General features: G+C 36.9%; 1 protein-coding gene across 2 annotated transcripts in view; it reads left to right on the plus strand.

Moving 5' to 3' along the window:
- Window positions 1-15,431, plus strand: part of STIL (STIL, centriolar assembly protein) — a 54,049-nt gene that overhangs the window by 890 nt on the left and 37,728 nt on the right. For both annotated transcript variants that reach the window (XM_027537334.1, XM_027537335.1), the window contains exons 2-8: window positions 2,588-2,674; window positions 6,194-6,301; window positions 8,605-8,717; window positions 9,397-9,584; window positions 10,401-10,648; window positions 13,646-13,729; window positions 15,064-15,150. In XM_027537334.1, the coding sequence (XP_027393135.1) occupies window positions 2,631-2,674; window positions 6,194-6,301; window positions 8,605-8,717; window positions 9,397-9,584; window positions 10,401-10,648; window positions 13,646-13,729; window positions 15,064-15,150 (872 nt within the window). In that variant the 5' untranslated portion in view covers window positions 2,588-2,630. The remainder of the gene's footprint in view (window positions 1-2,587; window positions 2,675-6,193; window positions 6,302-8,604; window positions 8,718-9,396; window positions 9,585-10,400; window positions 10,649-13,645; window positions 13,730-15,063; window positions 15,151-15,431) is intronic.

Raw genomic sequence — 15,431 nt, forward strand, 5'->3', positions numbered from 1 at the left:
GTGGGATAATAGGATGGGGCCAGGTTCTGAAAGTCCTTTATTCTGCAGAAGAGCCGGAGCTTCCCTGGTGGCTCAGACTGTAAAAAGTCTGCCTGCAAATCAGGAGACCTGGTTCAACCTCAGGGTCAAGGAGGATCCCCTGGAGAAGGGAATGGCAACCCACTCCAGTGTTCTTGCCTGAAGAATTCCATGGACAAAAGAGCCTGGCGGGCTAGTCCATGGGGGTCACAGAGTCGGACACGACTGAGTAATTGGATGGACATTGAAAGAAGACGTAAAGAAAGCTGAATGCTGAAGAATTGATGCTTTTGAATTGTGGTGTTGGAGAAAACTCTTTGAGAGTCCCTTGGACTGTAAGGAGATCCAGCCAGTCCATCCTAAAGGAAATCAGTCCTGAATATTCATTGGAAGGACTGATGTTGAAGCTGAAACTCCAATATTTTGGCCACCTGATGTGAAGAGCTGACTCATTTGAAAAAACCCTGATGCTGAGAAAGATTGAGGGCAGGAGGAGAAGGGGAAGACAGGGGATGAGATGGTTGGATGGCATCACTGACTCAATGGACATGGGTTTGGGTGAACTCCGGGAGTTGGTGATGGACAGGGAGGCCTGGCGTGCTGCAGTTCATGGGGTTGCACAGAGTTGGACAGACTGAATGATTGAACTGAACTGAATTGAAAGAAGAGCCATCAACTCTTTAAGCCAGAGAATAACTTGGTCAGATTTATATAGCAATAATTCCCCGGTGGCTCAAATGGTAAAGAATCTGCCAGCAGTGCAGGAGATCCAGGTTCCATCCCTGGGTCGGGAATGGCTACCCACTCCAGTTTTCTTGCCCGGAGAATTCCATAGACAGAGGAGCCTGGCTGGCTACAGTCCTTAGGGTCACAAAGAGTTGGACACGACTAAGCAACTAATGCTTTTCAACCCTTTTTGACTGAGCACAAAGGCAGCCCTTCTGGTAGCACTGTGGAGACTTTTCAGTAAATCTGGTGAGAGCTAATAAAGTCAGGAACTGAGGCAGTGGAGATGGACAGTTTATATTGGGGAAGAGGGGGAAAGGAGAGATAAGGATGACTTGATGGTTTCCATTTGATACACAACTATGCCATTATCCAGGGAGAATATGTTTTGCTAGGTATAAGTGTTACATGATATTACTTTCACTACATTAGCTTTAATTGCTTGTGTGTTACTATCAATTAACTGTCTCCTATGGGTTTTTTTTTGAAATGAGAAATAATAGGTCAACATTTTTTATTTATCTTAATGCATAAAGGAAGAAGAGACAGATAAGGAGTTTTAAGACTCTTGTTTAATAAAGAAAAACGGCACTTTATTACTTCTGAAAGTTACAACTATCAATCTGAATATTGTTGTCCATGACAACCAAGTAGCATAGAAGGACTTTAAAGTTTAAAACATGCATTCCATAGAAGCTGCATGAAGTCCAGATACCTCTAAGAGGGACATTTTATCAACCTTACAAGGGCACTTTAAATAGGATTTGGTTTTTGTAAATATTTCCAGATTCTGACTTTAACTTAAAAAATTTTCTGAATGACTTCTGCACCAGAATGAATAACTCTCTCCTTCCTTACCTTGCTTTTAAACAATTCTTGTTAGGATTGAAGTAGAATACACAGGGCCTAAAGATTCTAACTCTAAGATTTGATAAAAAAACATAGCAAATAATGAGCTGTGAAGAAAGGACTTTGGGGTCTGTGTTTTGCTTTTATAATATTTAGATGTCGATATCCAATGGGTAGGACTTCCCAGCGGCTCAGTGGTAAAGAATCTGCCTGCAATGCAGGAGACCTAGGGTCTGATTCCTGAGTGGGGAAGATCCCCTGGAGAAGGAAATGGGGACCCACTCCAGTGTTCTTGCCTGGGAAATCTCATGGACAGAGGAGGCTTGTGGGCTAGAGTCTACAGGGTTGCAGAGTCAGACTTGACTTAGTGACTAAACAGCAATAAGAATCCAGTAGGCAATTAGAAATACAGATGTGAAACTTGGAAGAGAGGCAGACAGAGTTTGGTATGTTTGCTTCGGAAGCAATGGGAGTGGATGAGATTGCCCAGAGAATGTATGAGGAGCCAAGAAAAGACCACTGACTTGGCACTAATACAGGTTAGTTTGTGGGTATGCAGTATTTGTCTCCTATCTCCACAAACTTGAAAATTTGTTGACTTTATTATAGACCAAATAAATATCTAGCCCAAATTGTTCCTATTTGCTGTTTTGTGGTTTTCTGACTATTATGAAGCTTTTGGTTAAAGTCTCATGTATTAAATACTACCTGCCCTACCCAGCTCACTAAATTAATACAAGGATCTTGGTGCAGAATCTTAATAAATAGATAGTTGGTGGGATTTGCTGCCTAGAATAAATATTAACATTAATTTATAGGCCAAATACTACAAAGTAGTGATCCGAATTCATAAGCACTTTATCTTATTCATCTATGGATGAAGACACTTCATATAAGTAACCTAATTTTGTCTGTTATTTTGCTAATATGTGGTTAAATCATGTTTCTTTTTATTTTTTGTCACTCATTAGTAATATTCTCTTTATTTCTTTAGGTTCCTGAGCATGTGAAATTGAATAAATCATTCACCAACTATCATGGAGTCTACATATCCTCTTGCAGGGCCCCAGATAAATACCAGGTATAGAAATATTTTTACAGAATGTGCTTTTCATAGTTACTCACATAATTTGGGTTGGAAGAGAGGAGAAAAAAATAATCTTTAGAATCAGGAAAATCTGGGTCCATATCCCAGCTTTACCATTTATTAGGTGGGTGACCATGATTAAGTTATTTAACTTCTCTAAGCTTCAATTTCCTCATCTGTAAATTGGGGACAGTAATCTCTATCAGAAGGTTATTGTGAAGGGTTAAATAAGACTACTAAACTAAAGGGTCTGGGACATTGTAGACATTCAGTAAATCTTAGTCTCATTTCCTCCTTTCCTTATTTTAGTTTCACAGAGGGTCTTTGTATTGATGAAAAATAATACCTGAACTTTTGAGGCTAAAGATCACATACATATTTATTTACATCCTAGACAAATGGGAAAACGGTTGAGTTCCTTCCCTCTTATAAACTCTAATTATTTGATCGGAAAAATTTCACACTGAATGTACCTAAGCCTTTTCCCACTCAGTGTGGTGTGAGGAGGAGGAGCTTGCCACCTGTCTCCTAATTTTCTCAGTCTGTCACTACTTTGAGGAGCAGACAAAATGGCTTGAGTTATTTGGCTCTTTGGATCATTTATTGTTCTTTTTTCCCCCTTGAGAAGAACAATTATTGCTGACATGTAAATTTCTTTTCTTCTAAACTAGAATTGCATCCATGAGTTACCTTTATTCTCTGTGTTATTTTTCTTTGTGCCAGATGTTCTTGATGAAGACAATGGGAAACATGACCCAAAGAGGCTATCATATTCTTTTGCTTAATTTTGGCCCTTCTGTTCTCTCCTGTTGCTACCTCTTACTCTTTGAAACTTTATCAGCCTTTGTTCTTCTCTTTAATTTTATTATTGGGTCAAATCCATTCCTTACATTCTAGGGAAAATAATTCATTTATTGAACTCTGGTTTTCAGTAATCTGTGGGCTTTTAGGGCAGCAGTTTTGAATTATTTTTGTTTACAAACCCCTTTGAATGTCTAATAGCCATGAATTTCATTCCCTAAGGAAAAGTACTTTTATACATACATGCAGAACTTTGCACCCAATTTCAAGGTGTTTTTATCTTTCTTGCCTCTCAAGTCTGTCTCCCTGTATACTTTAGATTAAGGAAAAAATTAATAACAACCAGGTTCTGTGCTAATAGGCACTTTGCATACATTATTTTTATTTAATCCTCACAACAAACCCATGAGGAATGGGTACTATTATTATCCCCCTCTTTTTTTTTTTTTTCAATGAAGAAACTAGCATAGAGATCTTAACCAACCCAAAGTTATACAGTTGGTAACTGGTATAGCCAGTATTTACAGCTGAAATGATTTCTACTGTGCACTATAAAGAAGTAAACCTGAAGTAGTGCAGGTTGGATTTTAAACCTGCACTACTGCTTACAGTGAAAAGAAATGGACTACTTACAACAAAAAGAAATAGCTAACCTTGAGCACTTACTGTAAGCCAGGATTTTTTCTGAGCATTTTATATATATTGACTCATTTAATAAGTATTCACTATAACTCTCCCAGGAGATACTGATATTATTTTGTTTAACAGTTGAAGAAACTCAGGCACAGAGACATTGATTGGATCATGGTCACAGAGCCAGCAAATTTTGAAGCCAGGTTCGAAAATCAAAGACCTAAGCAGCTGATAGCCAGGCTTTGCTTTTAACCCTTAAATCATTCTTCCTCTCTCCAACTGGTAAATAATAAATATATTAGATGTAGAGACATAGATAAATTGACAGTTTGTCACTTAACTACCTTTGTGACTTTGAACAAATTTCTTTTTTTTTTTTTTTTTTTAAATATTTATTCATTTATTTGGCTGCACCAGGTCTTAGTTGCAGCATATGGGATCTAGTTCCCTGACCAGGGATTGAACCTGGGCCTCCTGCATTGGGAGCTGAGAGTCTTAACCACTGGACCAGCAGGGAAGTCCCTAAACAAATTTCTTAATTTCAGATTGTGTCTTTATTTCAAATAAAGAGAGATTAAAAATCCTTATAAAGATTTGCAAGCACATAGCTAAGATCGATGGCATCCCACTCCAGTACTCTTGCCTGGAAAATCCCATAGACGGAGGAGCCTGATAGGCTGCAGTCCATGAGATCACTAAGAGTCAGACACGACTGAGCGACTTCTCTTTGACTTTTCACTTTCATGCATTGCAGAAGGAAATGGCAACCCACTCCAGTGTTTTTGCCTGGAGAATCCCAGGGACGGGGGAGCCTGGTGGGCTGCCGTCTATGGGGTCGCACAGAGTTGGACACGACTAAAGTGACTTAGCAGCAGCTAAGATCGTGGTAGAGCTAGACTGAACCATGGTCTAAAGCATTACATCATTCAGTTTCTAGTAGTACAAGCTTTGAAATCAGCCACACTTAGATACACATTCCAGCTCTGCTACTTAGTTGTTGTATCAAGTTGTAGAAGTTGGAGTTTGTTATCTCTAAAGTGGACAATAAAGTGTCTGAGAAAGTTTTAGTGAGAAATATTGTACATGTAAAGTGCCTAGTAGGATGCCTGGTACATAGCAGATGATCTGTGGATCTGTGATGATCTATGGATCATCATAGTAGATGACTGGGGCCAGTATTTTAGTTGGTGAGTTTTATCAGGTGATACCTGAAAGTAAGATCTAGAACAAGATATTCTTAGTGTGTGATATGATAAATAGTTTTTCAATTCAACTATTTAATAGTCTACCACCATGCAAATGCACTTTTGTACGTAGCTCACTGTCAGAGCTTTCTTGCTTTAATTACATGTGACTTTAGCTGATATTTTCTCCTAGTGCTTTCTTTGCATTATTTTTCTTATTGTAGTTTTCTCAAATTACTCACTTATACAAAATAAAAACTCTGTGATGGTACTCCATATGATTTAACATTGCTTTATGTTGCTTGCATGATCTTTGTTGAGGAATTATTGATGTTTTTCTGATGCTTCGGTAATTAAACATATGTGTGGGACTTCCCTGGAAGTCCAGTGGTTGAGACTCCACTGTAGGAGGCACAGGTTCAATCACTGGTCAGGGAACTAAGATCACGCATGCCATGTGATGCTGCAAAAAGAAAAGACCTCATGTGACAGGGCCTAAAATACCAAGTTTGAAAGCCCTGAAAAGGTTTTGTGTTTTTCATAATTTTTTAAGTGTTACCCTGAAATTAGTTCAGAAAGACAGATATTAATTTAAAATTTAAATTCACGGTTTATATTCATTTTCTGTTACTTAAAGAAGATTTTATAGAATTTATACTCAGTTCTTTTTTAAAAGGCTCATGTGTATATAAATGTATATGTGAATAGGAAAAAAAGGACATAACTTTTGAGTGTTTATTCACTTGATAGTAGAGTTAGAAGAGATTTTTCTTTTACTTTTTAAAAATGTTTTTCAAATCTTCTAAAGTTAAAAAAGTAATCAGAAAAGCCCTGTTATTTAAACTGTTTCTTGTAAGATTTGTCTGTTTCTCATTGTGCTTTGGTTTTTTTTAAGGTTTTCTTCAAGCAGGATGGTGCCTTTCTATTTTCCTCCATCAAAATGTGCACTTTGGAACCCAGTGCCAATTGGAGATTTCATCTACTTACATCTCCGTTACTACAGGTATAAGATGCTTCTATTTTCAAATTAAACCAGTATAAACAGGAATCTAAAGAATATGTAAGGCAGTGGTTACTATGAATAATTATTTTTTTAACGTTTCCATCTAGGCTCCCCTGAGGCAAAATATTCTTTCTACTTCTTCTTAAACCTGTTCCTTATGATTTTGAGAAGTAGTCCTAATTTCACAGTTAAAATATTCTGTAAATCTAAGGTACTAAGTATTATAGGACTTCAAGAAGCAAAATATAATAAAAACTGAGTTTTTCATCATACTTCAGCATGGTATTTGAATAACATTGAGAAAATTGAACTGATTTTGAGTGGATAGACCATTTAAAAGGAATGTAAAATATTAGAGTTATGACCAGGATTGTGAAAGAAAGACATAGAAGCTTAGGCTTCAAGTAATAGAAAATAGAGATCCATTGAAATATTGTATATAAGAGAGTTACTTGTTAAAAGCAGAGTTCTAAGAAGGATAGATCATAGTGGGGAGAGCTTAGAGTCAGCCCTAAGCGGGAGATGCTTTTCTGTAATCTAAGTGATAGATTTATACCATAGTGATTTAAGGTGTTAAACTAGAGCCAGACTTCTGGAGGGTCAGATCCTGATTTACCCTTTCTTATTAAGTGACCTCAGTAAAGTAGCCAAGGATCAGTTTCCTTATTTATAAAATGGGGGGCTTCCCTGGTAGCTCAGTGGATAGGCATCTGCCTGCCAATGCAGGGGACAGGGTTCGATCCCTGATCCGGGAAGATTCGGTATGCCATGGAACAACTAAGCCTGTGCGCTGCAACCACTGAACCCAGGCTCTAGGGCCCGCAAGTCTGTGTGCTGCAGCAACTGCAGCCTGCATGCCTGGAGCCTGTGCTCTGCGACAAAGAGAAGCTGCCGCAGCGAGAAGCCCAGGTACTCCAAGCAGAGTGGTCTCTGCTCACCACAACTAGAGAAAGCCAGTGCAAAAAACAACAAAAACCATTGCAGCCAAAACTAAACTAAAATAAAATGGGACTGTGACACTTGTTTCACAGTACTCTTATAAGTATTAAATGAGACAGGTTTTAAAGCAGCAGTTGGCACAATGCTTGGGCATAAGAGGTAGTCAATAAATGTTAGGTATTATAAGGGTTTAGAGCAGTGTAGCAGCATTGAGACCAAGAGGAAAGGATGAAACAAGGTGTTTTGAAGAAATGTTTTATAGCATTTGGTGATCAACTGAATAGAGGAACTAAAGGAAATTACATGTCAAAAAGTTTTTAAGTTTTAAACTAGTTGGCAGAGAAGGGTGATATCATTGAATATGTAAGGCAATGATTACTATAAATAATTTTTTAAACAATATCTTGTGGAAGTTCCGTTAAATATTTGTTAGACCTGTTGATTCTTTTCTACATGTCTCTTAACCTATGTTTTCTATTGCTATCTTTCTGTGCTACATTTTGGGTATTTCTTTTGTTCTTCAGCTCTCCTAATTTACTCTTTAGATGTGCTACTTATTAGTTGCCGTCTAACCTGTTCATTTAGGTTTTTAAATGTATATACTATACATGCCAAAGGTAATATATAATATATATACATATATATAGTTTATATACATATATAACATGTATATAACATATATATGTGTATGTATATAACGTGTATATAACATGTATATAACATATAGTTATATACATATATAACACATATAGTTTATATATACACATATATAGTTTATAGAATAATAAATTTGGTCTTTTTTAATAGCATCTTGTTTTTAATGTATATACTTGTATATACATTATATATGTATATACATTTATATACTTTTTTTATAGAATAATGTATAGAATTTTTATATAGAAGTTTATAGAATAATAAATTTGGTCTTTTTTAATAGCATCTTGTTCCTTGTTCATATTTTAGAGTCCTTTTGATATTTAAGCATGTGAATTGTATTTACATTTTGTATTCAGCAATGCTGGTAACTGAAGTTCATAGATAATATGTAAACAAATGGATGTGACTATTTCAATCAAAGTTTATTTACAAAAATAGGAGACCTCATAGTTTCTTGATCTCTGCTGTGGTTCATAAAATTAAGCAAATGCCTCAAGAATAACTGTAACCTCAGTGTCTGCTTATTGCAGTTTTGCTTTCCAGGCAGCCCTCCTTACACCTTGCCTTTGACCCTAGGATTTCCCAGCAGTGATCTTTCTGTACATTTTAAAAGATATATATAGTACCTTAGGCAACATTTCACTACAGAAGGATTTTTTAGGTATCAGATCCATCACATTCATAAAAGGCTTGTTATTTTTCAGAAATCCAAGGCTTGTGGTAACTGAAAAGACCATTCGACTTGCTTGTCGTCATGCTAAACAGAATAAAAACAACTTGCCATGCTTTTTACTTGGTTCTCTCACAGTAGATGAAGGTAACATACTTTGAAAAATTATTTTTATGACTATAATAGACTCTGTGTTTACTGCTTCAGCCAATTATTGTAATACACTTTGACCATTTTTTCTTTTTTTGCTGTATACCAATGTTAGGAAGATGAGTTAAAGTTGACACTGCTTATCATAGACGTTGCAGTCTGGTCATGTTGATGAATATATATGCAAGTTATTTTTTTTAAATGCAAGTTTACATATATATATATGTATGGCTGAGTCCCTATGCTATTCACCTGAAACTATCATATTACTTGTTAATCGGCTATACCACAATACAAAATAAAAAGTTAAAAAAAAGTTTTTTTTTTTAATTTAAAATGAGAGTTTAATGTACTGTTAGTATGAACAAAATGCTTTCCTATAATCTGGGCTTGCTTGGTTGATTTCACATTTCATAATTGGCGTTCTAAATAATAACTGCTGGGCTTCCCTAGTGGCTCAGTGGTAAAGAACCCACCTGCCAATGCAGGAGACGTGGGTTCAGTCCTTGGGTCAGGAAAATGCCCTGGAGGAGGAAATGGCAACCCACGCCAGTATTCTTGCCTGGGAAATCCCATGAACTCTAGCAGGCTACAGTTCATGGGGTCACAAAGAGTCAGACGCGACTTAGTGACTGAGCATGCATGCACACATAATAACTGCTGTTTTGTTCTACAGATGAAGAAAGTATGACATTGACAGTAGATCGTTTTGATCCTGGTCGAGAGGTACCTGAATTATTGGAAAGAATCCCTACTGCTTCTCTTCCTGGGGACTTTGTAATCCCATGCAAAATTCATACTCAAGGACTTTGTTCAAGAGAAATAATAACTCACAATGCAGATGACTTTAATTCATCTTTCAAGGTAAGATTTGTTGATAATGTGATTATTCCTAATTCAGCAAAGAATCAAATTATGTGTACTATGTTGTATTTTAATAAACCCATATTTAATAGATATTCATAAAAATTTCTGACTAAATGATTGTTGACCTAAAGTGCAATTAACTGTAGTTTCTGAGGATGGAAATTGTAGGTGGATAACATGGGTAGCATTCTGGAAGAGGAAGCAACATGACTAAGATAGCAAAGTACAAGGGTAACATTGAGGGTGGAGATTTTTGCTGGATTTGTGGGCAGTCAGACTTCAGAACTAGTGTGTCTAGATCAGAGAGAGCCCTGTCTGCCAAGCTAAGGAATTTTAACTTTGTCTAATGGGCTGTGTTTTTCATTGACAATTTCTGAAAAGGAGATACTGTTAAATCAAGGATGATTAATGTGATAGGGCAGGCTGAATAGAGTCAGAATAGTTAGGCCTTGCAATAGTCAGGGATGTATTTGCCAATAGTAGAGTGGTGGCAGTGAGACCAGAAAGGACAGTGTACATGAGCAACTACAGAGGAAGAACTAACTTGACCATATGGGGTAATAAGAACATAATCAAAGAGGAATGGGACTTCTTTATATAGATGGAGTATAGAAAATCTTGTACAGTATAGTAAATCTTATTTGATTTAACATCATTTTTCATGTAACCTTCTGGTCACATGGAAGAAATAAGAGAATTGAAATATTGCAAATCAGAAATTTTTTTGTTAATGCAAGATATATGAAACAAATACTTTAGAGATGTGTACAGATTTCAAAATTTTAGAATAATCGTGTGATGTTGATTCCTCAGGCTCTGCAGCATCATGTGTGTAGCAAAGAGCCCTTGGACTGTGGAAAACTACTTGCCCTGAGAGCTCATATCACTTCCAAGGAGAGTTTGGACACTGTGGATTTCGACTTGGATTGGGCAGCAGTAACTCTAGCAAACACCTTTAAGTGCACACCTGTGAAACCCATCTCCATCATTCCAACAGCTCTAGCAAGAAATTTGAGCAGTAATCTGAATATTTCTCAAATTCAAGGTACCTATAAATATGGGTAAGTAAAAGACATATTCATCCAGAATTTTAAATATTGGTCACATTAGTATATTTTCATGTTATTCATGTAATATGAAATAATTGTTCAGTCACTTTACATGCCTGATATGTGATGGCTAGAGAAATAACCAAGGAAGGTGATAAAGTGGTTATTTTTTTAAAAATTGCTAATTTTTTTTGCTTGTTTATTTGGCTACACCGGGTGGTAGTTTTGGCATATGGGACCTCCGATCTTTGTTGCGGGAGGAAGGATCTTTAGTTGAGTCATGCGAACTCTTAGTTGCAGTTTGTGGGATCTAGTTCCCTGAGGAGGGATCAAACCCAGGCTCCCTGCATTGGAAGTTTAGAGTCTTAGCTTCTAGACCACCAGGGAAGTCCCTAAAATTGTTAATTTTTGCTGAATTAATTATTTTTCTGATAATGAGCCTAACGGAGGCTAGAGAATTATTTGTAATATGCAGTTTTACTTGTGGATAATGAGCACAGCAGATAAAGGAGATAATTAAATTAAAATGTTACATACTCTTGCCTCCTAAATTGTCAACCACTTGAGGGTGGAGTTTCCTCACATTGCTGCAGCAGCATCCTCTCCAGCCTCCTATCCGCCACTCTTGGTTTCTTAGGAAATGCATGCCAAATTGCTTGCTTTCTGGTCCTCAGCAGGGCTGCTTCCCTGAATCCTCATCCACTTTCTTTAACCATTGTCTGCTGACCTAGGTCAGACAATGTAAGCACCCACTGCTTTAAAGTCTAAGCAATTCCTTTCTGGCTTCCTTTCCCACTGACTCCACCCTAGTTCCTGTTAGGTCTCCAGAGCTGAAACTGTTCGGCAAGGTAAACTCAACTCCAAGTCTTGTCTACCAAAATGCCTCTTCAAAAAAAGATAAGAAAAAGGTTTTTCTTCTCTGAGTGTCCCTGAAATAGCAAGAAAATGCCTACATACTGATCAGAGCACCTTTCTGGTTGTAGTGGCACAAAGGAAAAAGTGTTCCAAAATGATGGAATGGTCAAAAGACAAAGTGATTTTTAAGTGTTTGAACTAAATTGAACATTTAAATTCTCTTGGAGGAATAAAGTACTTCTCAATGGGGACACAGAAATGTGTGTTAAAATTAACCAAAAAATTAGTTTATTTTCTTTAATATCTGTGTCCATCTAGTAGTGAAGCAGAAATTTATCAGGTTGTCAAGGCAGAAGAGCTCTCAAAGCAGGTGTAAGTGTCATTTTACTAATGTAAAACTCTTGCCAACTCTGGCTTAATCATCATGGTTTGATACATTCATCATCTTTGTGTTTTAAGGTTATTATAGCAATAAAACCCACTCCAGTATTCTTGCCTGGAGAACCCCAGGGACAGGGGGAGCCTGGTGGGCTGCCGTCTGTGGGGTTGCACAGAGTCAGATACGACTGAAGTGACTTAGCAGCATAGCAATAAAATGTATCTTCTGTGGTATTGTCAAGACTTTACATCACAAATGGAATTGTTTTTACTTTGGTGTTTTAAAGCCATAACAGTAAAGTTAACTTTTTTTTTTTTTTTTAAACTTTACAATATTGTATTAGTTTTGCCAAATATCGAAATGAATCCGCCACAGGTATACCTGTGTTCCCCATCCTGAACCCTCTTCCCTCCTCCCTCCCCATACCCTCCCTCCGGGTTGTCCCAGTGCACCAGCCCCAAGCATCCAGTATCATGCATCGAACCTGGACTGGTGACTCGTTTCATACGTGATATTATACATGTTTCAATGCCATTCTCCCAAATCTCCCCACCCTCTCCCTCTCCCACAGAGTCCATAAGACTGGTCCATACATCAGTGTCTCTTTTGCTATCTCGTACACAGGGTTATTGTTAGCATCTTTCTAAATTCCATATATATGCGTTAGTATACTGTATTGGTGTTTTTCTTTCTGGCTTACTTCACTCTGTATAATAGGCTCCAGTTTCATCCACCTCATTAGAACTGATTCAAATGTATTCTTTTTAATGGCTGAGTAATACTCCATTGTGTATATGTACCACAGCTTTCTTATCCATTCATCTGCTGATGGGCATCTAGGGTGCTTCCATGTCCTGGCTATTATAAACAGTGCTGCGATGAACATGGGGTACACGTGTCTCTTTCCCTTCTGGTTTCCTCAGTGTGTATGCCCAGCAGTGGGATTGCTGGATCATAAGGCAGTTCTATTTCCAGTTTTTTAAGGAATCTCCACACTGTTCTCCATAGTGGCTGTACTAGTTCGCATTCCCACCAACAGTGTAAGAGGGTTCCCTTTTCTCCACACCCTCTCCAGCATTTATTGCGTGTAGACTTTTGGATCGCAGCCATTCTGACTGGCGTGAAATGGTACCTGATAAAGTTAACTCTTGACAGTTGTACTGTAGTTATCATATTCTTCAAACTTATTGTCAGTAAATAAGTACAATAATGAAGTATAAATGTAGTATAATGTCCTTTTAGGGAAAAGTGAGCTTTGGGGTTCTATCATGATTTGCAAAATTCTTTGATAGCAGTTGGAGGAATATAGTACAAGGAAGATTGAATACCGCTCACCTAATTCAGTGTCCTTCGTTGACAAGTCACATTTGTTGTAATCTTGTCAAGTCACCTGGATGCTTGATCACTTCCAGCAACAGGAAGTTCATTTCTCTCAAGGAAATCTATTTGGTTCTGAAATTGTCAGCCTTGATTTTAATACTTTTGATTTTTAAAAAGTTGACACTTTCAGAGCAAGCTTTTTCAAAAGATGTGTAATCTTCATTGACCATTTTAATAGATAGAAATTTTAAGATATTAAATCTGTTCTATTTTGTCCTTGGAATTGCTGGAGTCTTTTTCTACACTTTGAACTCTTTTCTTTGTGTGTACGTGAGAGAAATTATTCATTTGAATCCTTTTCTCTGCCTGAAATATACTTCTTTAGCATTCAGATGATTCTCTTTTAGGTAAAGTACATAGTTCCAATTGTTTTTATATGAATGTCTCTTGTTTAGATATCTCACCATGGATGAGACACGCAAGCTGTTACTTTTGCTGGAATCTGATCCCAAGGTCTATTCTCTACCATTAGTGGGAATGTAAGTATTGCATTATTTATAAAAACCTTTTCAGCCATATATGTATTTAAATATATATGATAAACATGTGAATCATTTGTACTATAAATATGTCATTAATACTTGGATCAAGGGAAAGGCTACCCACTCCAGTATTCTGGCCTGGAGAATTCCATGGACAGTCCATGGGGTCGCAAAGGATCGGACACGACTGAGCGACTTTCACTTTTACCTTATAAAATTGTGAATGCCAATGATGCTTAAGCTTTCTTATTTTAATAGCTGAACCAATTAAAGCAAGATTTTTGTCCAATCTTAGGAAGAATTCTAGTATATAAAGAAAAGCTGAATTCTTCTGGTTGAAGCTGAAGCCCTAGAGCCCTGTTTCTTTAACCTTACTCACTATTCCAGTCCTTAAGGCAATTTGAAGAATCCAGGACTCAGAATATAACCTTGTTTAAAATGTCAGACAATTTTCCAGAAATTCTCAGTATTTATGGCTGTCTCTTTCAAGTTAGTGGTTAATGACATTTCGGCAGATTATTCAGTCAGAAATTTATCTTAATTCAGTATTTATTGAGTGCTTACCCTATACATAGTCTTGTGTTTCATACTGTGTTGGGATTTAAAGCTCAAGGAATTTATAATTTACTATGAAATAAACAGTTTAGAGTGAGCACTATTGCTGTTTTTAAGAGAGATGATGGGGAAAGGCAAACTTGAGCTGGACCTTACGTGTGTGGCCAATAGAAGGAAGGACTGATGGGGTAAGGAACCCATGTGTGGGAATGGTATGTGCAGAGTTAAAAAATAAGAGTGCACAAATGTTTTGTGGACTATGAAATCTGTTTACTGTCTGTTCACTCTGGTCTTGGCAGTGGCTGTGTGTTGGTCCTGCTAAGTGAGTATCTGTTAAGAATTTTCTGTGTTTCAGGCTACCCTGTATATTTATAGAATTCAGTCCTTTCAATAACTATGGTTTTAGGCTGCTAACTTCATCCTCCCTTATTTTAGAATATTCTTTCTAGTGCAGGCTAATTGATTAATTCTTATTTTCACCTCTGTTGTTAACCATTTTCTCTCTCACCATTTGACTACCATGTCAGGTGGAAAAGGACAGAAAGTAGTGCTCTCTCTATAAGTATCCATCTATAGTTACAGCTATATCTATAGTCTTCCCCTTAATTATCACCATGGTTTAATGTTCATAGATTTCTTAATTATGAGCCCTTTAATTTATTCCTGGTGAATGCCAAGAATCTCTGCCACATTACCTTGAGAAGAACATAATCTAAAGGATGTTAAATGCTAATTTGTAAATGACTATAGTTCTTAATTTCTATTTTTTGTTTTAGCTGGCTGTCTGGAATTATACATATCTATAGTCCTCAGGTATGGGCCTGCTGCTTGCGATACATGTTCAGTTCTTCTATTCAAGAAAGGTAAGTGATGTTTTTATTTTGATAGGGTTTTATTTAGATCTTTTCCTCTACTCATGTTTTATTGGTATCATTTAAGATTCATGCAATGCCTTAACCTTTTATATTATTTACAAACCAGAAGAACAAACACACCAAGGAAAAGAAGCCTTACATTAAGTAGGAATAAAACCAGACAAAAAAGATGATGTTGTGCTAAACTTGGAAATATCAAGAAATTCACTTGCCTAACAACAGTACTGTAACACAAAAGATACATTTTTAATGAGTGGAGGGAAAAAAAC

Source organism: Bos indicus x Bos taurus, chromosome 3 (genome assembly GCF_003369695.1).
Source record: "Bos indicus x Bos taurus breed Angus x Brahman F1 hybrid chromosome 3, Bos_hybrid_MaternalHap_v2.0, whole genome shotgun sequence".
Taxonomy (NCBI): Eukaryota; Metazoa; Chordata; class Mammalia; order Artiodactyla; family Bovidae; genus Bos; species Bos indicus x Bos taurus.